The following is a 25,000-nucleotide window of genomic DNA, read 5'->3' as shown; positions in this document are numbered from 1 at the left end:
AGCAGGAGTCAGGCACTCAGGAAGATGAATGTTGTAGATTTCGTGCTGAGTAGAGACTTAAGAGCTTGGTCGGGTACCTTTTATAACGTTTTATAAAGTTAGAAGTTGCCCCTTAACCCTTGGTTATACCTTCATCACTGGGGTTTTAACATTCAGTATGATACGTAGCATTTTGATGCTTCAAGCTTAATGAAAGTAAATCTTGGTCTGTGCCCTGCACCAAACCCAGCAGAATGAGTTTTTATAAAGCACAAGGTATGATCAAGTCTGAGGGCAGGAAGGGTTCTGTGGGGTGTAGGGATAGGGAGTCTTGGAGGAGGGGCGAGGAAATCGCACTTCTCGGGCCATTTTCCCTTTTAGCTTGTCATCTTTGGAGAATGCTTTATCAAAGTTTCTTTTTTGGAAAACTTCCTATTTCCTAGTACCTTTAAGTCACTTCAGCTTTCAAAGGGAAACTGGTTGGCACACAGTGGTATTCCTCTAGCTTTTCTTCCTAGGCCTCTGAAGAAGAGGAGTGGTGGGGCAGGTTCTTCCTTGCAGCCAGAAGTTGTGTGGACATAGCATGTTCTTTATGAGACTTGTTGGGATGTGAGTGTGCAGATCACTTTCACTGTTTCTCTCTTTATTCTTAGACAGAAGCATTAAAATGTGTGGCTCAGGCTAGCAAGAACAGATCACTGGCAGATTTTGAAAAGGTAAGCAAGGTATTGGGTTGGTAGGGAACTGGTGGAGGGGAGGGGCATTTAAGCACTTCAAAAAGTTTTTTTTAATCTTTAAGTGATTATAGTTTTACAAGAAGTTGCAAAGATAGTACAGAGTGATCCCATGTACCATTCACCCAGTTTTCCCCAGTGGTTACATCTTATCTATAGTACAGTATCAAAACCAGGAAGTAGTTAAGCACTTCTGTACAATGAAACTTGTTGAATTGTCATACCTCATTTATATACAGTACCTTTCAGTTTCAAAAAGTTCTGTCATCCTTCTTTCACTTGATTTTTTTTTGGCTGCGTTGGGTCTTCATTGCTGTGTGCAGGCTTTCTCTAGCTGCAGTGAGTGGGGGGCCACTCTTTGTTGTGGAGCACGGGCTCTACACGTGTGGGCTTCAGTAGTTGCAGCACATGGGCTCAGTAGTTGCGGCGCGCAGGCTCTAGGGAGTGCGGGCTTCAGTAGTTGTGGCACGTGGGCTTAGTTGCTCCGCGGCATGTGGGATCTTCATGGACCAGTGATTGAACCCATGTCCCCGGCGTTGGCAGGCAGATTCTTAACCACTGCACCACTAGGGAAGTCCCCTTTCATTTGATTTTTCACAACAAACCTGTTACCTGTATTTTATGCTTGGGGAAGCTGGAATTTAAAGAGGAGGCCTGGGTCACACAGCTCATGTGTGTCAGGGTCTGACACAAGCACCATGCAGCATGGTCTTAGATGTTACTTCAGCTCCAGAAATGCCAGGTCTGCTTCTCCTCTGTGGACAAAAGAGAAGTTTTGATGTGTGCATCTGGGCTGAGAGATACTTCCTTAGGACAGAAGTTCTAGGCTGGCCTTGCCTCCTGTGCCTTTCACTCAATGTTTGTGAAGGTTTGGAAAGGGAGAAAAACTTGTCTAAGCAATCGGGTGAGACTTATACTTTTCTGAGCCTCTCTCTTAGTCTGAGTATAATGACCAACTTAATAAAAACAAACCTAGATCCAGGAAGAAAAATAGTATGGACAGAAACTAGACCATGTGGCTCTCTGACTGTCCCCAGGGTTCATCATCTTACTTGAGGTTTCTTGCCAATTTCATTTCCTTACTTGGCATGATTTGCTTGCTTCCCTTAACACCTTATAGCACAGCTGACATGAGGCTGGGATATTGTGAGAACATTACTAAAGGTAAATAAATCACATACACAAATAAACAAAGAGTCTAGATCATTTTATCCCCCAATTTGGATGGAACACTTCTAGTAGGGATTAAAAAAAGGGTCTGTGATCAGATATTTGGGAAACACTAGGGCTAAACAAAATTAGAAAGGTACTTTGTTTTCTGTGCTGATATTCCTTATAAAACCCCAAGAGCTAGCTGTGGAATTCAGCATTTCCTATTATTTAACCTCAGAATTCCCCCTCCTCCTGCCCCCATGGAGGCCTTATTTGTTCTGTGGAATACATATTGAGAACTGCTTTTGCAGTGAATTTAGCTTGCAAGCTGAGCTGCTTCTTAGGGCTTACATGGTTTGAGCTGTCAGTGTGAGGCTTTTGGACAGGAAGATGGTGCCTAGGGTTAGGCTCCACCTTTCACTTCTTTTCATTTTCTTCTGCCTTCAGTCGTGGCTGTTCTTTCATCTTCCCAAATCCTCCAGAACTACAGTCAACCATGTAGTTACAAGGGCCAGCTCACTACTTAGGAAGCTGCGAGTAGCGTGACTTTCAAGTCCTTTTCTGTGCCAATCTCGGCTCTTTTGGCAGGCTCTAACAGATTACCGGGCAGAGCTCCGGGATGACCCAATCATCAGCACACACTTGGCCAAGTTGTATGATAACTTGCTGGAACAGAATCTGATCCGAGTCATTGAGCCTTTTTCCCGAGTACAGGTAAGAACCCTCTTGGGGACTCTAGCTCTTCTCTGGTGGCAGGGGGTTTCTGGCTAGGCGTCCTCACTATAGCCACCTTCCTTCCCACAACCATTCAGAATAGGAACTCACTTCCAAGGGTGTGCCTGCTGGGCGAGAGACCCCCAAGAGCTTGGGATTTTCTTGACAGGGAATGAGAGTCAAGGAGAGGGTTGCTGTGGGGTAGAGGCTGGTGAGATTGCCCCTGCTTGTTTTCAGTGCAGTCTCCTCCTAGCTTTTGTAGTCACTGTGCATGTGGTAAATGCTTTCTGTTCTGGGTGTGTGGGACAGGAGTGTATTTGTTGTCTGTAGTGATGCAGGGTAGGCAGATGGACCAAGCACAAGAGACCTAAGCACAGCCAAAGAGAATCTGTCCCTGTAGAGACATTCGGCAGGATTTCAAGATACAGCACCACCCTCATCCCGATATTAGAGGCAGAAGTAAAACTTTCAGTGTTGGTGTCTTTTTACCTTTCCTTTTAGATCGAACACATATCTAGCCTCATCAAACTCTCCAAGGTAAGGAGTCCTGAGCTTGTCTTGAGGGTAGGGATGGGGAAAGGGGCATGTGGAGGGGCTGCCGTTTACACCCGCTGGGCCTTATTGCAAAGCTCCCAAGCTTCTCAGTGGGGACTGGGGACCGTGGGCTGAGAGCTGCAGATGCATTGTTGCTGTTTTATTTTCAGACCATTTGCCATAAGATCCTTTTATACAAGGCTTTCATGTCAGTGTGATCTCTCACTAGTAGATGCTGGGCCCTTTAATCATGTGCTTTGATTTTAGGCCGACGTGGAAAGGAAATTATCACAGATGATTCTTGACAAGAAATTTCATGGTGAGTAACAGTCGTACCGGCGAGGGGGCTGGTGGAGGTGATGAAATGGTGAAGAGGCATCATGCTCTTGTTTATCTTGAAAGAAGATGCTCCATTGTATCACCTGGTGGTTCCCTGGGATCCTTGCCCCTGTTATGCCTGTGATGAGAGTGTAATAAACATGCACGAATGGAACAGGAAGATGACTTCTGTTTCTACTCCTTTCTGGAGAAAGTGAGGCAGCTAGGGAGTGGGCTGCTTCTCAAATGCTCGTGTGTCTAATCCTTTCTTTTACCTGGGTTTGCTTGTGTTTTCTGCAGGGATCTTGGACCAGGGGGAGGGTGTCTTGATTATTTTTGATGAACCCCCAGTAGATAAAACTTACGAAGCTGCTCTGGAAACAATTCAGAACATGAGTAAAGTAGTGGATTCCCTCTACAACAAAGCCAAGAAACTGACATAGGTGAGTGCTGACTCCGGGACCCGGGCCCGGGCAGCGCTGTCTTCTGCCTGTCGAGACTGAAAGCCTCCTGGTGGCCTTGCGGCTTCCCCGATTGACACTGCTCTGTCTTCTCTTGCAGAGTTGGATCTGTAGCGGTCCTTTGGAGAGTGTGTGTGGCGGGAGAGTGAAACCTTTGGGGAAAATGCTAGGAGATTTTTTCTTTCTGTTCTACTTTTCGCTCAGAAAGTTTTTAAATCCTCATTTGGTGCATCTGTATTCCAGCCGATAGGTGTGCCAGTTTTCATGTAATCTTTACTGGCCCAACTTGGGAGTGGGGAAATTGCTTAAAAAAAGAAAAAAAAGAAAAAAAAAGGTTATTCTAAATAAAAGGAAAAAGGCTTACACTACCTAAAGCTGTGCTCTCTGCCTCCTGGGAGAGGGCCACCAAGCCAGGCGCTCCGCCAGCCACTGGGGCTCCTAACCCACCCGCTGGGTGTCACCTCACCTCCTCTTCAGAATTGGGTGTTCGCCTGACTATCAAAGCAACGACTTTCTATTCTGTTTGTACTGAACCAAAACAAACAACTGTGTATAGACTGCTATTTTCCTTTTTATTTGAAATGAGGCGTTTCGGTGTCCTTTCCCCTGCCATGTGGCCCATCCCCCCGCCCTCCCCCCAACAATGGCTCCAGCAGACTGGCCGAAGGTCCCGCCGCCGCCACCGCCGCAGCAGCACCTGCACGGCTCCGCTCCAACCTGGGAAGGAATGGGGACATGGCCAGGAGCTAGTGTCACCATGGCCACACAGGGAGCAGTGTGGGCCCTCAGGGGGCCTGCTGTGCATGTGGCTCTTTTTAACACAGTAAACTAGATTAGATGTCAGTGTTTTAATTGCCCCTCTCCTCTGCTCTTTTCTCTCTCCCCCTCTTTCCCCTTCTCTCAACCAGGAGACCATCCCATGTCTCTTCCTTCCTCCTTCCCCCCTCCAGGGGAGCCAGGCTGTCTGAAATACTTCAGCTTCTCTCCCCATCCCCCTGCTTCTCTCCTGCTGTCAGATGGATTTATTCCTTTTTTAAACAGTGAACATCGGAAATGAGACTGTGGGGTGTGTTGTTGTTTGTTTTTTTTTTTCCCCTCCCAATTTTTGTTGTTGGGTTTTTGAGCAACCTCATGTCCCCTTCCCAGGGAGCTTTCTTTATTTACCTCTTAGAAATGGAACGGATGGGAGGTAGAGCACTGTACTCCAGCATGCTTTGTTTTATGATGAGATTACATAGCAAGGCTTTTAATGCCATTTGGGCAGGTAAGCTTCTGCACCTCTGTTGTGCTCAGCTATATTTTCTTCTTCCTCTCATTCTTCTTTGTCTTCTTTTTTCCTCTCCCCCTCCTCCTGCCTCCTTCCTGCTGGCCTCCTTTTATCTTTCTTTCCCTTTGTCAGATTATCCTTCCAGGTTTTCGTAATAAATTTATATTTTGTAAAAGGATTTTGTTGTACCAGGTTTTGCATCCTCACTGAATCTGACTGGCTTTTATTTTCCTCTCCAAAATCAGGTTTTTGTTCTCAACATCTTTCCCCATCATGTCCAGTCACTGTTTTGGTTTTGGCACCATCAATATCAAATGTACAAACGGTTCTTGCTAACCAACACCAGGTATATCTGATGTTCAGATGAGTTCCAATAAAAACAATTTTTTTTTTCAAAAAGTGTCCTTTCTTGAGTGCTGGAGGGCTTCTGACCAAGTCCAGACAGCTCTGTGTAGCCCTCTAGACTGGACAAAGCTCTACTGTCTCATTTGCTTCATGGGAGACCTTTAGATCCGGGGTCAAGTGGAGGGCTTTGGGTGAGAAAGTTGGTCTGTGAGGGCTAAAATGGGAAATGGGGCTCAGTTATCTTTGTTTTTCCAAGGCATCATGGTCCAGTGAGGACATGGGGTTTGGGTTGTAATATCCTCTGAGCCTGTTTCCTCACTTACACGACAAGGATGGCGCTTTCTTGGTAGGTAATTGTGGTGGGAGTGCTACATGAAGTCATGGAAGTACAGGTGCCTGGAGAGCCCTGGCATTCACTTGTGGCTTAGTTTTAGTTTTTTGGAATCTTGTTCAAAAGGATTGATTTTATACTACCCCTCAGACCCTGGGAGTGACCTGTCTTGTGGGGCTCTGGGGCCACTGGGAGGGAGGGTGGGCTCTAGCCACCAACTCCAGTCTGAGCCACTCTCTGCTCTCTTTCAGTATTGTGTCTCTGTGTATAGTTTTACTTAAGGAAGAGTTGTGCTTCAATAAAGGACTTTAAAAATATTCCAAAGGGATCAAGAGCCCGAGCAGTGGGGGGAGGGCAGTCCCAGGAGCTCAGTGGGGCAGCAGCCTTCTCGTCATCTCCCTGGGCAGGTCTGCTGACTTCTGCAGACCCGTGCTGTCCAGTGTGTGGCCATGAGCCCCATATGGCTGTTGAGTCCTTGAAATTGTGGCTAGTTCAAACTGTGATGCCCTGCAAATGTAAACAAACCAGACTTTGAAGAATGTGAAAAAAGAAAAATTGCTCAACTTCTTTTTTATATATATGTTGAAATATTTTGAGCATTTATTGGGTTAAATGTACTATTAAGATATACCTGTTTTTTTAACTTTTTTTATGTGGCTGCTAGAAAATATTTAATTATCTACGGGGCTTGCATTTGTGGCTCATGGTTTTTTTTGGACAGCGCTGCTCCAGACCTCGAGGGACTGCTTCCCCTCCCAGGCCTCGGTAAGCTGCATCTAGGTGCAGCTGAGAGGGTGGGGTAGCCCATGGGCTAGCATGGGCCTGGCTCCCTCAATTATGGGCCCTTCCTGGCACCAGGCTTCACGGTGCCTGGGCTTCCTTGTGTGTTGATGAGATCCTGATGGCGTTGGGAGCGGCGGCTGCGTCCCTGGGCTGTGGAGCCCCGCTGCATGCTAGTTATGTAACCTGTGCTGCCCAGAAAGGCCACTAGATGCTGCTCTGTGATGCCTGAGAGAACAAAGCACGGCTTCCTCAGGAGCCAGGGCTCAGACCTGCTTTATTTGGAACCCTTTCTGAGAGCTGGCTGGCTGTGGCCTTGGCCTCCCTTCCTCAGAGTGGTGTGGGAAAGGGGCATGCAGAGGATGGGAACTCTCCATGGACATCCCAGCCGTGCATGTAACGCGCAGGCTGGCCTTTCCGGCAGCTAGGGATAGACTATAGGATAAAGAGGCTGATTGATGGGGGTGGGATTTGGAGAGCTTCCCTGCAGTTCTCTGGTGAAGACAGAAGAAAACAGCTGTGCATCATTCATCCAGGTCTGCCTCCTGGGTCCTTGATCTGCCATTTGTGGCAGATTGTAGCTATTCCTTCTTCGCTTTGCAGTTGGAGAAGTACTGGGAGCTGGGAGGGGGAGGGGGGTTGTTGGTGTGTTGAGTGAGCAGAGGAGTGGTGTGGTGCCTCAAAACAGGCAGAGCAGGCACAACACGGGTGGACAGGGTTCCAGGGTTCTTCGGTCACAAAAGCCACTGTGCTGGCAGTGCCATCCCATTCATGCTCTGCTGCACACATGACTTTGCCTCTGACAAGTGTGAGGAGGTTGGAGTAGTTCTGCCAAGAGCTCTTTTTGAAGGTAGTAGGGGAGGGCTGGCTGGGCAAAGGCAAGAGAGGACGCAGGCTGGAAAAGGCCCAGGCCAATGCGAGCTTCCATGGTTTGGGAAATGGGGTGGGGTGGAGCTGGGTACTGCCCACCATGAATTGGAATAGTTAGTATTGAAATTTTGTAGGTACAGGTAAGTACAGGGCGGCTCCAGATAGTTCTGAGGGGTGGATTACAGGCTTAGAAATCTAAGCATATTTTGGGAAGTGGAAAGCACTTAACCCCTGCTCAACACAGGAAAGGCAGCGTGGACATGGGCCAACTCAGGAGCTGGGCCTCCATTAGGGGCAGGATGAAAAAAGGCTGGGGTCCAACTTTGCCTTAGGAAGAGAGTCATTGGGCCAGTGGACCTGGAGGAGATTGCTTCTTAGAGCTCCTTACTATGGAGGACAGCTCCATTTGAAGAGCAGGTAGGTGTTGTACACTGAGGAATGTTCAGAGGGAGGGGCACACTGGGCTAAGGGCCTGCCTTTATCTTCTAAGTTAAGATGACAGCTACTGTGGATGTTTCTCAAGGACTCTACAAGAAGTAGCCTTCTGGGTACAGAGTAATGCATTTCCCACTGTATGGTCACCAAGGCCCCTAAAGCTTTGTTGCCACTGTTGACAGAGGAATCTCTAAGTAGTACTTTAGCAAATTCTAGTACTTTCTGATGATGGTAGCATTGTTTGAATGATACCAGATTTCTTTACTGCTTAGAGCAGTAGGCAGAACTGGCACAGGTTGTGTGCTGGAGTGGCCTGGGAGTCAGGGGATTGGGTGTTCTCTGGATTGCTACTTCCTCATCACCAGGTCCAGAGGCGGTAATTTGGATTAAGATATTGTTTAAGTCTCCTGTTTCCCAGGTTTGTGGTCAAATCTGAGTCAATCTCCAGAACTAAACAAAGAATAGTGAAGAATAGCCTTTGTGAAGAATCTGGATTCTTGTTCCTTGTGAGAGGAAAAGTTCTTATTAGAACCAGAGTTTTACTCAGAATTTAATAATTTTATGGGCACCGAATCTTCAAATTATATATGCTTAGCATGAAAAATATTTAAATCAGCAGATCAGAGGCTGGTTGGAGAAGCAGTTGCTTCAGTTGTTCTATAACAAGAGGGCTGGTGGAAATTTTGAGGTCGCATTTGTGATGGGCTCAGTATTGGCCCTTCTCTGGGGCAGCGACCGAGCCAGAAGCGTCAGGGCTCTGTCCCAGGTGTGGTGTGGGAAGGCTAGTCGCTCTGTACCTGGGCCGTGGGCATTTACCTGGGATGGGGCAACAGAGATCCCAGAGGGAAAGGCACTCAAAACTGATGCGACAGTCCCCTTGGGATGCTTGGGGCACTCAGGCGGCCTCAGCAAAGGCTTAGCCTCTCCCCACCTTGCTCCCTGAGCTCCCTAGCTTACGTCCCCGGGGACGAGGAGGTTAAATGGAAGGAGGCTGCTCGGGGTCCTAGCCTCCGTGGATGGCTTCTCTGGCGGCCAGGACGGGGACGCGGCCGAGAGCGCCCCCGCGGCCGCAGTTGCCGGCGCCGCGGCGGGAACAAAGGCAGCACGTGTCTGGGCGGGGCGGCGGGCGGGGTCGGCCCTCGGCCCCGCCCCGCCCGGAGCTTTTCCACCCGCCCGAGCTCGGCTGCGCGGTGCGCCCGGGACTCTCGCACGGCCGGGCTGTTGCTGGTGGGGCGGTGCCGAGAGGGCGGCGAGCAGTGTGGGAGGGGGGCGGCCCCGCGGGGCGGGGCGGGGAGGGGCGGGGCGGTGCCGCGAGTACCCGCCGCCCGAGCCCGGGTCCTGGATGGGGCGCGGCGAGTAGAGCGGCGCCTGGGGCTCGCGGCCGTGTCGCTGCCAGCACCGCGCGCAGCTGGTGCTGAGCACAGCGGCGGCTCCGGCTCCCGGGCGAGACTAGGCCTGGCCGGGCCTGCGCGTGGGCCGCGCGCGCGCCCGAGAGGGAGGCCGCTGAGGTGCGCGCCGGGGCGGGCGCGGGCGCGGCGGCGGCGAAGGCGGCCGAGCGGGGGGCGGGGCCGCGGCGCCAGCAGAACCTTGGACAGAAGCTCCGGAGCCGCCGCCGCCGCCGCCACCGCCGCCGCCGCCGAGCGCGAGCCCCGCCGAGCCCCGCCGAGCGCCGGGACCGCGGCGTCGAGCCGCGGCGCGCATTGCGGAGGGTGCAGAGCGCAGGAGCCACCTGCTCGGTAAGCCTGCGCCTCGGGCCGTCCGCTGTCCCCGGGGAGCCGGGCCGGGGTCGCGGCCGCGTGCGGTTTCGAGGCGGGGTCCCCGGCCACCTCCGCCGACTCCCGGTCCCCCGCGCTGCCATCCGGACCCTGGCGGGCGCGGGTGCCGGTGCCGCAGTGGAGCGGCCGGGTTGCGGCGCGGGGGCGCGGGCGGGGCCGTGCCGGCCGGGGAAGGCCTGGGCGCGGGTCCGGGGCCAGGTCCGCGGGGCCGCCGAGGCCGGGGCGGAGGAGCGCGACGCGAGCCGCGCCTGGTGCTGAGAACCATCTTGTTTTCCACACAGATCCGAAGGGGCGGCAAGCGACCCCGGGAGCGCCCCGGCCTCCCCCTGGCCGCCTCGGGCTTGGTGAGCTGTTTCGTCCCTCCGGCCGGCAGGCTGGGCGCGCAGGGGCGCAGGTACCCGCCCGGCGCGCAGCGGCACCATGGGCACGGTGCTGTCCCTGTCCCCCAGCTACCGGAAGGCCACGCTGTTTGAGGATGGCGCGGCCACGGTGGGCCACTACACGGCCGTGCAGAACAGCAAGAACGCCAAGGACAAGAACCTGAAGCGGCACTCTATCATCTCCGTGCTGCCTTGGAAGAGGATCGTGGCCGTGTCGGCCAAGAAGAAGAACTCCAAGAAGGTGCAGCCCAACAGCAGCTACCAGAACAACATCACGCACCTCAACAATGAGAACCTGAAGAAGTCGCTGTCGTGCGCCAACCTGTCCACGTTCGCCCAGCCCCCACCGGCGCAGCCGCCCGCACCCCCTGCCAGCCAGCTCTCGGGCTCCCAGACCGGGGTCTCCTCCTCCGTCAAGAAGGCCCCGCATCCTGCCGTCACCTCCGCAGGGACGCCCAAACGGGTCATTGTCCAGGCGTCCACCAGCGAGCTGCTGCGCTGCCTGGGTGAGTTTCTCTGTCGCCGGTGCTACCGCCTGAAGCACCTGTCCCCCACGGACCCTGTGCTCTGGCTGCGCAGCGTGGACCGCTCGCTGCTCCTGCAGGGCTGGCAGGACCAGGGCTTCATCACGCCCGCCAACGTGGTCTTCCTTTACATGCTCTGCCGGGATGTCATCTCCTCTGAGGTGGGCTCTGACCACGAGCTCCAGGCCGTCCTGCTGACCTGCCTGTACCTCTCCTACTCCTACATGGGCAATGAGATCTCCTACCCGCTCAAGCCCTTCCTGGTGGAGAGCTGCAAGGAGGCCTTTTGGGACCGCTGCCTCTCCGTCATCAACCTCATGAGCTCCAAGATGCTGCAGATTAACGCCGACCCCCACTACTTCACACAGGTGTTCTCCGACCTGAAGAACGAGAGTGGCCAGGAGGACAAGAAGCGGCTCCTCCTAGGGCTGGACCGGTGAGCCTGCTAGCCTGCATCACGGCTCAAGGATTCAATTCATTTTTAAAAATTTATTATTAAATCAGATTTTGTGTACAGTATGTGTCTAGCGAAGCCTCGAAGGGCCCCTCCCTTCCCACCTTCTCTCCTTGGGGTTTTCTTCAGCTCTGCCAAGAACTCTGGATGCTTTTGAACTCCCGAACCTTGTGCAAAATTCAGAAGATGTATTCAGAGACACCCTGGCTCCTGACCTTTCACTTTGGGGAATTCAAAGGACTGACCTGCCTCTGCCGCCTGTGCTCTTGCTGGACCAAGGCAGGGGAGGCTACCCTCTGCTCCCCACAGCCAGGCAGCCCAGAGTTTCTGGTTGGAGGCCCTTTTCCGGGTCCTGTTTTGGGTCCTCCATTCTCCCAGAGGCTCCTGGAGCCAGCCACCCTGACTGAGCCTCATGTGGGGTTGTGAGGCAAGATGCCCATGGCCCTGGGACAGCCTCTTCAATTGAGGGGAAGCCGGCCTGGTGCAAAGATTGTGTCCTGTCGTTTGACCATGCACGACCCGGTTTGCTCTTTTTTCTTTTTTAGGGACAAGGGCTTTCCTTTTGTGGAGACATGGAACTCGCCCCCCTTCCCCTGCTCCCAGCGGTGTTGGCAGTGTTGGTTAACAAGCTGGTTTGACTCATTAAGTTCTTTCATTTTGGGTCCCAGCTCTAAAGGGGTGGGGTGAAGCTGGGGACAACTCCTTTCCTGGGTGAATTTTTCATTTGAATCATGCAGCTTAGTCACCCTGTGGTGAAGGCCAGGACAGCTTCAGGTGCCCATTGTCAACAGCCTGCCTTCTGGGCAGGTGGGGTTGCCATGCCTGGGACTGAGCCGGTGCCCACCTAAGGGCTAAGGCCTCTTGCTGGTGCACGTGACATTTGTCCTGCAGAGCTGCGGGGCGGTGGGGGGTGATGTCAGGGATCAGGGTGATGGGGTCATGATGTACCCCCGCCCTCACCCCTGTTGATTTAAAGCTGTTCCCAGACAGTTCAGTTTCTTCTGAAGGTGAAGCCTTGTCCCGAAAGGGCCAGTGAGACAGCTGGACCTTGGAGACAATTACAAGCCGGGAGCAGAACTCCTGATTGCCTGCTGATTCTACAACTGATCATTTGCAGCTGCTGGTTTTGGTTTCCACCTTAGCCTGGTTGGTGGCTGTAAAAACACATGATGTGTACTTAATCAATTTTCTTTCTAATTCTCCCAGATCGGTGGCTTGGGGCTTGGGAGAGGACCAAGAGAAGGGAGCAAGTCTTTCTCTGTCCCTTCGGCTTTGGGGAACAAAGACTGATGTGAAGATGCTACAGAGAATTCTCTCTTCCAGTCCCAGTCCCCCAGGGGGTGCTGGAAGGGGAGGCTGGGGGGAGGCAGGGGGCGGTTTTACATAGGATTAGCTTCCAGGTGGCTGCCGATTTCAGCAGAAGCACTACTGAAATTCACAGAAAAAAGAAAAAGCTGTGAAATTGAGGTCCCGATTTAATAGGCCCGGAGCTGAGACTGCGGGCCCGTGGTGCTCCCGAGGAAGAGGGCCTGCCCGAGCCGGAGAGCATTGGCCGCAGCTGCGCCCCGAGGCCCACGCTGAGCCTTTCTCAGGACCGCCAGCCAGATAACCTGCCGCGGGGCTGGAAGGAACCCGCGGCTGCTGGCGCGGACCTCGCCGCGGCGCCTCTTCTCTGCTGGAGTTGTCACCCAGCCCGTCTGTGCAGATCCTGCTGCCATGTGTGACCTGAGGTAGGAGGCCCGTGGGGGCAGCGGGCCCTGGCGGCACACGAGAGGGGGGTCCGGGTGCCGACTCTCAAGAGCAGGGGCGTGGGTCTGTAGTCCCTCCTTCGCGGGCTGCGCTGGGCCTGAAACTGCGGGAAGGCGCATCCGCAGGATTCCAGTTCTGTGCGTTTCCTTCTCTCTCCATATTTATTTTTTTAAGTTTTGGAGGCGGTGCAAATTTCAGGAGTGGTTGGGGACTAAGGAAAGAACTCTCTAGTTCCATCAATGTGAAGCCTGGTGGGGTCTCCTCCCTCCCTTGCACTGGTCATCAGTATTGTGTAGAGGAACTGATATACTTGAGTGTGCAAGCAATGAACCCATTTGACATGCTGCTATGAAGACTACTTTTAGAACAATTAAAAAAAAAAGGAGAAAACTAACCTACAAAAAAAAAAACCCTTTATTCTTTCATTGTTGCTTTTACAGTGATATTGTGCATGCAAACCAGGAGCATTTTGTGTCTTAAGAAAAATAATCTTAGAACAGATGGCTGTGAAAATTACACCCGTGCACAGAACAAGTCACAGGAATAATAGTTCAGGATTTGGTTTTTCTCTTTCTTGTAAACCTGAAGGGTTGATATATTCTTTCCATGCAGTTATTAGAACTTAGTTTTGTTCCAGCCGTTGTTAAACTTGCAATGAAAAGAGAATGTACCATTTTTTTCACTCGGAATTATTCATAGCTGTATATTTGAAACTGCTAATTACACACGTGCGATGTATGTTGGTTTTTTAGTGCAATTTCTTCTGTAGCTATTCTTTGACCAAACTGTGGGTGTTGTTAATATTAATTTATATTTGTCTCATTTTGTATGTATGCGTAGCGTGTTTGTAAGTATGTGTGGTTTATAATCTGACAAGGTCATGAAGCTCAGTTTGGCTGTAATTTAATTCCCCTTCCCTTATTTTTATTTATTTTTGTACTGTGCTGAGTAAATAAAATGCACTGACCATCCATTACATAGACCTTTTCTGTGGGCACATCCTTCACGAGCAGGCTGGGAGCCCCTCTTATAAATGATTCCTGCGCTTAAAACATAATTGGATTGCATTGTGGGGGAGGGGAGTAAAAAGCGGAGGGAGGGTTAGGGGAGAGGCCTTAACAAGCGCGTTCATGTTAAGGTGATTAAGAAAGCAGCACAGGTTAAGTCAACTTTGGTTTCTCAGGAGTTGCTTTCCAAAGGCTCCCTTGCCTTGGCGGAGCTGGGTGACCGGGACCTCCAGCCAGAGGGTCGGGCCCAGGCATGGCCTGGCGAGGGCTGGCTCAGCGGGTCCTGCAGGGCAGCCGGCTTGGCACTAAGGCTGTGGCTCCAGGTGTCCGGGGCCTGGCTCTGCTCGTGGTCCACGGCCCAGAGGCTCCCAGGCCAGCAGGGGTCCATGTGGCTCAACCCCACCAGCCTAGTTCTGTGCAGGTTTCTGAAAGAGAGAACTCCAACCCCGGGGCTCCCAGATAAGCAGCCACCCTAGCCCCTAATTGTGGCAAGGGTGGGGCCCCCTACTGGTTGTACTGCCAGCGGTCTGTGCCCACTCACGCCACCACCCTGAGCTGCTGCGACCTGGCGTTTTGGACTTGGTCCCCCCCCCCCAACCCCCTTGGCCCTGTCCCCCGCTGGCTGGAGCTGCCCTGGGCCTGGGGGCGGGGCGCAGCTCAGGTGGCACCTTGGAAGCTGTCAGCCTTGTGATCGGGGCACCTCCTTTGTCTGAGTCAGAAGCCATCACTGCGGGCTCCGTCCCGCCAGTAACCGGGGACCCGGTAGCATCCTCTGGCTGCGGGGCCCTTGGGTGCTGGGGATGCCCCATCTCCCCGCAGGGCCTTGCTTGTCTGCAGCTCCCCGACCCCAACCTGAGGGCTCGGGGAGAGGCTGACGAGCCACAGCTCACCCAGACCTCTCCTCCAACTGCAGCCCTGGAGATCCCAGCCTTGCCTTTATGCATGCTTCGATCTCAGTAAACGTGAAAGCAATGAGCTTCAAGTCTAGTGCACAGGCCTCAAAATGGTGGGAGAAAGTGTTTGGATTTGATTCCACTGCCTGTCCGCCTCCCGGCTCCGCCTCCCCCCAGCTTCGCACTCACCATTGAATACTTTTCATCAACAGCCCCACGTAAACTATCCTCCATTTTTACTTGATTTGTGTTTAATGCTCCCTTCCATCCTCTGGGTTAACAGTTCATAGGAGCCAAAATTTCACAACTGTAGATACAGTTTTCAATTCAAAAAGCAGAACACCTTTAAACGTAAGATTTAATGCTTTATTGCTCTTGATGATAAATCAAAATATGCTTTAGAAATAAAGTTAATTTAATGGAAAATAGGAATATACGCACCAAACCATAAAACTGCATTTAATTAAATCAAGAGAAACACTTCATCGCATACAATCACTGTGTCCTCCTGCCTTCCCCTCAGCGCTGTGATCACACCCGAAATTCTTTCTTCGGTTGCCAGACACTGTGACTTTCTGTAGGACATCATGAAAAAGTGCTTGTGGACGGCGGTGGTGCTCTGACTGAGGGCTCAGGGACCAGAGGCGACACCAAAAGGTGGGAGGGCAGGACTCCAGCCCCCGTCCTCTCCAGCCTCTGAACGGCACTCGTTTGGCATGTTCTTTTTGGTGTGTCTAAAACATACATTTCCATGTATCTAGTAAAGCAGCAAGTTTGGGGAAACGAGTGGAAAGGAGAGGTGATGTTCCAGTTAAGATGGATCCATAGTGTCAAGGCGATTGGCAAAGCTATGGGCGCTGCTGAACGGGGTCCCGTGCGGGCAGCTGACCAGGCTTGGAGGATGAATGGGTTTCCAAGGCCAGGTTGCCGGCGGGACTCTTTGCTGTGCACTGCACGGGGTGAGAATGTGCTCGAGCCCTGGGAAGCAGGGGTGGGGCAGCCGCGAGACCAAGCTGCTGGGACCACCTGGGAGCCGGCCAGGGGGCCGCGGCAGGCACAGGAGGTGGCACCTGGTATGCTTTGTGGGGTCGGGGTGGCAGGGGGAGCCTCTGTGGCAGAAAGCGGAGAAAACGTCAGCACGTCCCTCTCTGACATCCTGCTCGGCTCCTCCTGGGGCATGGGCTCACCCTCGGCCCCCTGACCACACGGGGTGCCTGAGTCTTTCCTTTTTCTAAGGCTCCAGGCCGGGAGGCCCGGGCTGCCCAGGGGGTGTGTGGCGTCCTCCTCAGCTGAGGCTCAGAGGAGGGTGGTCCCGGAAGCATCTGGAGCACACGCGCTCTCTGCTGGGCAGGGACTGGCAAGGCGGCGGCTCTCCTGGCCTGGCCTGCAGTGCCAGGACCCCCGCACTGTTTCTGTCGCTCCACTTCCCCAAGTTCCTGGGGCTCAGGCCCTCCCACCCAGTCCTGGTTCTCCACGTGAGTGTGAGGCAGAGGTGTTTGGAGGGGCAACTTCCAAACCCCGGATTGCTCCCCTGCTCCCCACCCCCCATTCTATTTTATTAATTAGCATTCCTGACACGAGTGTGGGCACAGCAGACATGATATGATTAGCAAACTGCAAAAGTAAGTGCAAGACAACCACGGCCCAGGCTGTGCGGTTAAGTAAGATGATCCCTGGAGCATCCCCTGCGCTGCGCTCTCTGGGGAGGTGGCCACGGGGCTGGGGGCAGGCTCTGGGCAGGACAGACTGCTGGCCCTTGGCTCCTGGGCTGAGGGGCTGGCCCTACAGGTGAACCTGCTCACCTGGTGGTCTTGGCTGGCTGCTGGCGGGGAGGGGGTCCACGAGGAGCTCTGAGAAGCTCCCTGAGCCGGGGCATGGGGCTGCCATCACCCTGGGGAGAGGGCAGCTGGGCCCAGGGAGAGAGCAGGGCTACCTCCCCAGCTCATCTCCCCCAAACCTCCCCCGACCCGGGGGCATGGCTTTGGCTAGAAACTGCATCCGGGCTCCCCAAGCCCTCGCCTTGCAGGGCCAGCTGCTGGTCACGGGGTCAGGCAGGCTGACCTGGCCTGGCAGCGGGCGGCCTTCTCTGACTGCAGGGGAGCTGTAGTCGGGGGTGGGGGGTGGGGTGGGGTGGTGGCTAGGGGCTGGGCAGGACACGGGGTCTTTGGTTTGCTGAGGGGTCTGCGGACAGTTGGGACCGAGGAAGACGGAGGCCAAAGGCAGAAAGCAGGGGGTGGGCCTCGGGGAGGGGCCGCAGGGGAGGCGGGGGCCCCTCCCAGCGTGGAGCCTAGCGGGCGGGCTTCGGGAGGCCCCACCTCCCTGCGCATCAGTTGCCCGGCACGCTGAGGATGAAGCCCGAGCGGTTCTTGGTGAAGTCGGGCTGCGGCTGGTTGAGCCGCGTCTCCACGGAGACGGTGCACTTCCTCCCGTGCAGGCTGCATTGCACAGGGTTGGTGACGTTGACTTGAAGGTGGCGCTTCTCACTGGAAGGACCGAAAAGAAGACAGGCGGTTAGCAGGGGGCCCAGGTGGGGGAGTCTCCCCGGCAGCCCCTGGGCCTCACAGGTGTCTCCAGGCCAGGGCACAGAGAGGATGAGGCCGGGAGAGATGGTGCTGGGCTGCGGTCCCGAACCAAAGCCCTGGGGGAGCCAGGGCCCGAGGTTCAGGCGCTGCCGGGCTCCTGAGAACCCGCTTGTGGGGCAGTACAGTGCAGGGAGCCGCAGTGCGGCACGGCCACCGCCCTCTGGCCTGAGGCTGAGGACCAGTCACTGGGCTTTAGATGTCAGCAGGGGGATGTCACAGCACGGGGCTCTGATGACACTGTTTATCAGTTCTCTCTGGTGGCAACACGGAGCCCTGGGGGCGCTGCGTCCAGTGATAAGTGGAGACTCTTCCCCGCACATGGTACCTGACTACCACGACGATGAGAGAAATGTCTTCTGTGAGTCCCGGCTCGGCCCTGCCTGTCGCGGGTCCCGCTGTTAGAACCGGTTGGACGTCAGCTTCCTGGAGGCCGGGAAGTGGGAGGGAGGGTCAGCGGTGCTTCTACCTGTGTGGCTGGCAGCGTGCGGGGCAGGAGCGCGTTCCCCTGCCCAGGAGCCACGTGGCCCTGCTGGCCCAGCGGGGCTTCTTCCCACCTGCTGAGCAGTCGGAGGGCCCGGAGTGCCCAGTGCCCGCGGGGTGGCTGCGCACCTGCTGGGGAGGAGCAGCGCCCATCCTCAGGCGCCTGGCTGGGCACTGAACGCACTTCAGATGCCGCAGATGCAAGAGCTGGGAGACTCAGCGGCCGGCACAGTCCCGCTCTGCGCCTCGTGCCTCATCGGCGCTCTCCGCGCTGGGAGGTGAGAGGAGAAGGCCCTGCTCCCTGTGCTCTGAACGCCTTCATTTCCCCAGGTTGGCGCTGGGGGCGGGCGGGCCAGGCTCCCTGGGTGGCTGTTGCTCTCGGCGTTGGACGGGATGCCAAGGGTCGGACGGCAGGGGAGGCCGGCACAACTGTGCTTCCGCCCGCCTGGCCCAGGGGACAGGGAGGCACTGCCCAGGCACCGGCTGGTCTGGGCGGCACCATCACTCAGACTCACTTTCCGCAGGAAGGGGGCCTGCGGGCAGTGGCGCTCTTGGCCTCTGAGTGCCCAGAACACTGGGCTGGGCTTTGTTGGAGCGCCCAGGGGGCAGGGATGGAGATGTTGTTAGGGGCTTTCCTCATGGCTGTTTCCTACCTGCTTTCTTTTTTTAAAAAATTAATTAATTTTTGGCTGCATTGGGTCTTCATTGCTGTGCCCTGGCTTCCTCTAGTTGTGGCGAGCGGGGGCTACTCTTCGTTGCGGTGTGCGGGCTTCTCACTGCGGTGGCTTCTTTTGTTACGGAGCACAGGCTTTAGGCATGCGGGCTTCCGTAGTTGTGGCATACGGGGTCTAGAGCAAAGGCTCAGTAGTTGTGGCGCATGGGCTTAGTTGCTCTGCGGCATGTGGGATCCTCCCGGGCCAGGGCTCGAACCCGTGTCCCCAGCATTGGCAGGCGGATTCTCAACCACTGCGCCACCAGGGAAGCCCCCTTTCTTGTTAAACATCTTGTAGAAACAGAAAATGAACACAGGAAGAGACCCGTGGTTATCTCTCATGGGCATTAGGTATCTGATGCTTAATGTCTTGTCAGCTGCAGCTAAAACCTTGGCTTAGGACGGCTATTTTTAACCAGACTTGGACATAAAAATAGCAGAGCCCATTGGAGGCAGTGACTCGGGCACTTCTCCATTCCTGCGGGAGCCAGGCTGCCCTGGGGATAGATGCACAGCCCGTGATCTGGGTGAGGGGTCCTTCGACCCTCATCCTGGCCCTCTGGCTGGCCTGGAGCAAGCGGAGCCCCAGCACTGCAGCCCTGAGTGGCCCTGCCCTGATTCCCTGCCTGTCTCCGTGGGGCTGCCGTGGGATCTGGGCAGAAGAGAGGGGGGTGAGTGGTTCCAGGTGTTGAGGGCAGGAAGAAGAACTGGCTTTTTGGTCTGAAGAGCTAGGCAGCTAAGCAGCCCCCGGCTGGTGCCATCCACACTGCCATCAGCAGACAACAAAGTAAGACAACGTGGATTGAGTTTGCTTTCTCAATAAGTCAAACACAGAATTACCACACGACCCAGCAATTCCACTCCTGGATATATACCCAAAAGAAGTGAAAACAGGTGTTCAAACAAAAACTTGTACAGGGATGTTTATAGCAGCATTATTTACAACAATGCAGAAAAAGCTTTGGATAAAATTCAATGCCCATTTATGATAAAAACTCTTCAGAAAGTGGGCATAGAGGGAACATACCTCAGCTTAATAAAGGCCATATAAATGGGAGCAAGTCCAAAAGGGAGGGGATATCTGGATGTGTATGGCTGATTGATTTTGTTGTGCAGTGGAAGCTAATGCAACATTGTAAAGCAACCATACTCCAATAAAAATTAAAAAAAAAAACAAAAAAGGCCATATATGACAAACTCACAGCTAACATCATACTCAATAGTGAAAAGCTGAAAGCATTTCCTCCAAGATCAGGAACAAGACAAGGATGCCCAGTCTCACCACTTTTATTCAACATAATTTTGGAAGTCCTAGCCACAGCAATAAGAGAATTGGAAAAGAAGTAAAACTGTCACTGTTTGCAGATGACATGATACTAAACATGGAAAATCCTAAAGATGCTACCAGAAAACTACTAGAGCTCATCAATGAATTCAGTGAAGTTGCTGGGTACAAATTAATATACAGAAATCTGTTGCATTTCTATACACTAACAATGAAATATCAGAAAGAGAAATTAAGGAAACAAACCCATTTACAATCACATCAAAAAGAATAAAATACCTATGAATAAACCCACCGAAGGAGGCAAAAGACCTGTACTCTGAAAACTATAACATAACACACTGATGAAAGAAACCGAAGGCCACACAAACAAATGGAAAGATATACTGTGTTCTTGGATTGGAAGAATCAATATTGTTAAAATGACTGTACTACCTAAGGCAATCTACAGACTCAATGCAATCCCTATCAAATTACCAATGGCATTTTTCATTTGTTCTAGTTCACAGAATTTAAAATTTTAAATTTGTATGGAAACACAAAAAACCCTGAATAACCAAAGCAATCTTGAGAAAGAAGAACAAAGCTGGAGGAATCATGCTCCCTGACTTCAGACTATACTACAAAGCTACAGTAATCAAAACAGTATGGTACCGGCACAAAAAGAGAAATATAGATCAATGGAACAGGATAGAAAGCCCAGAAATAAGCCCACACACTTATGGTCAATTTAGTCTATGACAGAGGAGGTTAGAATACACAATGGAGAAAATACAGTCTCTTCAATAAGTGGTGCTGGGAAAACTGGACACCTACATGTAGAATAATGAAATTAGAACATTCTCTAATACCATATACAAAAATATACTCAAAATGGATTGAAGACCATGGGGCTTCCCTGGTGGCGCAGTGGTTGAGAGTCCGCCTGCCAATGCAGGGGACACGGGTTCGTGCCTTGGTCCGGGAAGATCCCACATGCCATGGAGCGGCTAGACCTGTGAGCCATGGCCGCTGAGCCTGCGCGTCCGGAGCCTGTGCTCCGCAATGGGAGAGGCCACAACAGTGAGAGGCCCGCGTACCGCAAAAAAAAAAGGATTAAAGACCTAAATGTAAGACTGGATACTATAAAACTCCTAATATATGCCCAGGAGTGGGATTGCAGGGTCATATGGTAGCTCTATTTTTAGTTTTTAAAGGAAGCTCCATACTGTTCTCCATAGTGGCTGTACCAATTTACATTCCCAACAACAGTGTAGGAGGGTTCCTTTTTCTCCACACCCTCTCTACCATTTATTATTTGTAGACCTTTTGAAGATGGCCATTCTGACTGGTGTGAGGTGATACCTCATTGTAGATTTGATTTGCATTTCGCTAATAATTAGCACATCTTTTCATGGGCCTTTTGGCCATCTGTATGTCTTTTTAAAATTATTTAATTTTATTTATTTTTTGGCTGCACTGGATCTTCATTGCTGCACGTGGGCTTTCTCTAGCTGCAGCAAGCAGGGGCTAGTTCGTTGCGGTGCGCGGGCTCCTCATTGCAGTGGCTTCTCTTGTTGCGGAGCACGGGCTCTAGGCCCATGGACTTCAGTAGTTACAGCATGCGGGCTCAGTAGTTGTGGCACACGGGCTCAGCAGTTATGGCTCGCAGGCTCTAGAGCACAGGCTCAGTAGTGTGGTGCATGGGCTTAGCTGCTCCGTGGCATGTGGGAACTTCCTGGACCAGGGCTAGAACCAGTGTCCCCTGCATTGGCAGGCGGATTCTTAACCACTGCACCGCCAGGGAAGTCCCTGTATGTCTTCTTTGGAGAAATGTCTGTTTAGGTCTTCTGCCCATTTTTTGATTGGGTTGTTTCTTTTTTTTTTTTTTTTTTGATATTAAGCTCCATGAGCTGTTTGTATACTTCGGAGATTAATTCCTTGTTGGTAGCATCGTTTGCAAATATTTTCTCCCATACTGTAGGTTCTTTCATTTTGTTTATGGTTTCCTTTGCTGTGCAAAAACTTTTAAGTTTAGTTAGACCCCATTTGTTTATTTTTGTTTTTATTTCTATTACTCTAGGAAACAGATCCAAAAAGATATTCCTACGATTTATGTTAAAGAGTGTTCTGCCTATGTTTTCCTCTAGGAGTTTTATAGTATCATCCTGCTCCTGGGCATATATCCAGAGAAAAACATAATTCAGAAAGATACATGTACCCCAGTGTTCACTGCAGCACTATTTACATGGAAGCAACCCAAATGTCCATTGACTGATGAATGGATAAAGAAGATGTGGTACATATATACGATGGAATACTACTTGGCCATAAAAAGAATGAAATAATGCCATTTGCAGCAACATGGATGGACCTAGAGGTTATCATACTAAGTGATGTAAGCCAGACAGAGAAAGACAAATATCACGTGATATCACTTATATATGTGGAATCTAAAAAAATCGTATAAATGAACTTAGTTACAAAACTGAAATAGACTTACAGACATAGAAAACGAACTTATGGTTCCCAAAGGGGATAGAGGAATGGGGGGACAGATAAATTAGGAGTTTGGGATTAACATATACACACTACTATATATAAAATAAGTAAACAACAAGGACCTACTGTATAGCACAGAGAACTATACTCAACATCTTGTAATAACCTATAATGGAAAAGAATCTGGAAAATAATATATGATACATAATAAATATATATAATATATAATAAATATACATAATATGTAATAATATATATAACTGAATCACTTTGCTGTACACTTGAAACTAACACAACATTGTAAATTAACTATACTTCAGAAAAAAAGAAAAGGTAGAAATAACCCAAATATCTATCAGCTGATGAAGGGACAAACAAAATGTGGTCTATCCATCCAGTGAAATATTATTCGGCCATAAAAAGGAATGAAGTAATGACATCTGCTACAACACGGATGAACCTTGAACACATTATGCGAAGTGAAAGAAGTCAGACACAGAAAGCTACATACTGTGTGTAATTCCACTCATATGAGATGTCCAGAACAGGCAAGTCCACAGAGACAGAAAGCAGAGGAGTCAGGGTGTCAGGGTGTTTCCTTTTGGGGTGATGGAAATATTCTGGAGCTAGACAGTGGTGACGGTTGCACAACACTGTGAATGTACTAACTGTGACTAATGGTAAATTTTAAGTTATGGGTATTTTATCATAATTAAAATTTTTTTTTTTTTTTTGGCTGCGTCCGGTCTTAGTTGCGGCACGTGGGATCTATCATTGCGGCGTGAGGGCTTCTCTCTAATTGTGGTGCGCGGGCTCTAGAGCGTGCAGGCTTAGTTGCCCCGCAGCATGTGGGATCTTAGTTCCCTGACCAGGGATCAAACCCACGTCCCCTGCACTGGAAGGCGGATTCTTAACCACCGGACCACCAGGGAAGTCCACGCAATAATCTTTTTGAAATGGGTTGATCTAAAGGAAAAATAAGAACTTGCCCTCAAACCATGTTTTTTCTCCCCATTTTAAGTTCAAACCAAAATGGTTTTAAGGCCAATGAGGGGTTTCTTGTGCCTATTTTGGAGACAGAGCAGTGGCAGGGCCCGAGCAACACACAGGGGGTGGACACCCCAGGGGGTCCGGTGACATCTCCTGCTGGCGCTTCACACACTGGAAATCTTTACGGAACCAGAGCACCCTCCTTATTTTTTCAAGAAAAGAAAGGAGATTTTATAGCTGCGGGTGACAGCTGCGATGGAGGCTGGCTGGCCGCAAGGGGGAGGGGCTTTCCTCCCCATCTTCTGTTACAGGATTTAGTGGCTCAGCAAACTGTGGAATTCGGGGACTTTCATCTTGTTTCATCTGCTCCAAGCTATCATTGCAGGCAAATGGCCTTGATCAAGTTACTTTGCTTCCGTTTCCTCCAGTCCTCTGCTCATCAGAGAAATCCGCGGGCGTGCTGGTGCAGCCGCGCATTGAAAAGTCCTGCACAGGGTGGGACATCCCAAGTCTCTCCAGGGGCTGAAGCAGCCCAGAACATGTCCCCTCCTGTACAGACCCCTGGTCAGCAGAAGACTCTTACCCCTGGCAGCCTGGGACTTGAGCCCACCCTCTTTTCTCCATGGCATTCCAGTGGCATTTCCTCCTGGAGCTCTAACACTTGAAAGGGAACCGGGATGGGAGTGAGGTGAAGTGCAGCGGCCCGGTGCACGGATCCTCTGGGGGAGTGGCCAGCAGTTCCAGAGCCTTCGGCACTAACGCAGCATTCTCTGTGTTTGGTCGCAGGATGTGTGTGTGTGGGGAAGCTTGCCTTGCACCAAGCACAGGCAGGTCGTAAACAGATGCTTTTCCCAGGGGTGATACGCGGAGCGAGTGTTTCACGATAAACCCCAGCGTCATCAGGACAGGCGGCCCTCCACCTGGACGCCGCCGGGACACAAGGGCAGGGTCTCCAGCTCTCCCTGAGGACAGTGGCCCGCCCATGTCTGCAGCTGTTCCCCGTGTGTTTCGCTTCCTTCCAGAAGGAAGTCCCTCTGTTCTTGTCAAATCACAGAGGGCAGCTCTTTCAAAATCCTCCTTTAGGAAGGGCTACTTCTGTTTTTGTCAGGGTCGAATGGACACTTCGACCACAGTCACTTCTAGAGCGAGTCTAAGAGGCCAGCAATCCTGGGGGGGGGGGCGTTGCATCTCCGATCTACTGAGTCCTCTCTGGGTTTGTAGCTGGTGAGGGATGGGGTGACACCACTTTTATTTAGAAAATAAAACTCCAGTCACTATATGGTTCTAGGCAGGCAGCACGTTCGTCGCGAGGCCCCCGGCGCAGGCTCCTGGCCCAGTGGGCGGAACCCCCGCCCATCCCCCAACCCTCCTGGCCCTCGGGTCAGGGACCCCCTTCCCCCAGGGCTTTCCTCTCTTGGGCCCCCATCACCCATCCCTCCCCCACCCGCTCTCCTTCTCTTGGCGGGTATTTACCAAGCGCCCACAATGAGGTGGGCTTCGTCCAGAGAGAGTGAACACAAAATGGGTGGGATGCAGGCCCCGACCTCAAGGCACCCGTCAACACTGAGAGGATGGGCAAAGTTTAACAAACACCGAGATACGCACAGGGGCCACCTAAGCGTGGGTGGCCGGTGTAGGCTTCCAGAAGGGGCCATGTCAGACCTCAAGAAGCAGCAGGAATCATGCAGGAGTATGTTTCTGTTTCCTCACTCCCTAAATATTGTTTTACCTTTAGTCCTTTTCATTTTGTACATTCTCCTACAGTGTG

General features: G+C 52.2%; 3 protein-coding genes across 4 annotated transcripts in view; 2 read left to right on the top strand and 1 right to left on the bottom strand.

The window, feature by feature from the left end:
• PSMD11 (proteasome 26S subunit, non-ATPase 11) overlaps positions 1 to 5,551 on the top strand; it is a 30,164-nt gene extending 24,613 nt beyond the window's left edge. The window contains exons 9-14 of the mRNA XM_027130306.1: positions 633 to 695; positions 2,454 to 2,579; positions 3,081 to 3,116; positions 3,381 to 3,432; positions 3,732 to 3,874; positions 3,993 to 5,551. Coding sequence (XP_026986107.1) covers positions 633 to 695; positions 2,454 to 2,579; positions 3,081 to 3,116; positions 3,381 to 3,432; positions 3,732 to 3,874 — 420 coding nt within the window. The 3' untranslated portion in view covers positions 3,993 to 5,551. The remainder of the gene's footprint in view (positions 1 to 632; positions 696 to 2,453; positions 2,580 to 3,080; positions 3,117 to 3,380; positions 3,433 to 3,731; positions 3,875 to 3,992) is intronic.
• Positions 5,552 to 9,243: 3,692 nt separating this feature from the next.
• CDK5R1 (cyclin dependent kinase 5 regulatory subunit 1) lies at positions 9,244 to 13,776 on the top strand. 2 transcript variants are annotated; one of them, XR_003437941.1, is made up of 3 exons: positions 9,244 to 9,656; positions 9,977 to 12,783; positions 13,243 to 13,776. XR_003437941.1 is itself a non-coding variant. In XM_027130307.1 (2 exons), the coding sequence occupies exon 2, from the start codon at positions 10,116 to 10,118 to the stop codon at positions 11,037 to 11,039; it is 924 nt and encodes a 307-aa protein (XP_026986108.1). In that variant the 5' UTR covers positions 9,244 to 9,656; positions 9,977 to 10,115; the 3' UTR covers positions 11,040 to 13,776. The 2 variants fall into 2 exon arrangements, 1 of the variants encoding a protein (XP_026986108.1); XM_027130307.1 differs by having other exon boundaries at positions 9,977 to 13,776.
• A 1,278-nt stretch (positions 13,777 to 15,054) lies between these two features.
• The window catches only part of MYO1D (myosin ID), a 355,995-nt gene continuing 346,049 nt past the window's right edge, over positions 15,055 to 25,000 (bottom strand). The window contains exon 22 of the mRNA XM_027130291.1: positions 15,055 to 17,185. Within this exon, the coding sequence (XP_026986092.1) occupies positions 17,029 to 17,185 (157 nt within the window). The 3' untranslated portion in view covers positions 15,055 to 17,028. The remainder of the gene's footprint in view (positions 17,186 to 25,000) is intronic.

The sequence above is a fragment of the Aethalodelphis obliquidens genome, unplaced genomic scaffold, assembly GCF_003676395.1.
Source record: "Aethalodelphis obliquidens isolate GAN/ISIS:26980383/991018 unplaced genomic scaffold, ASM367639v1 scaffold38, whole genome shotgun sequence".
Taxonomy (NCBI): Eukaryota; Metazoa; Chordata; class Mammalia; order Artiodactyla; family Delphinidae; genus Aethalodelphis; species Aethalodelphis obliquidens.
The sequence above is the reverse complement of the archived record's forward strand: the minus strand, read 5'-3'. Positions and strand labels throughout refer to the sequence as shown.

Excerpts from the sequence above, each read along its gene's own strand:
- CDK5R1 (XM_027130307.1), top strand. The coding sequence starts at position 10,116 with ATGGGCACGGTGCTGTCCCTGTCCCCCAGCTACCGGAAGGCCACGCTG.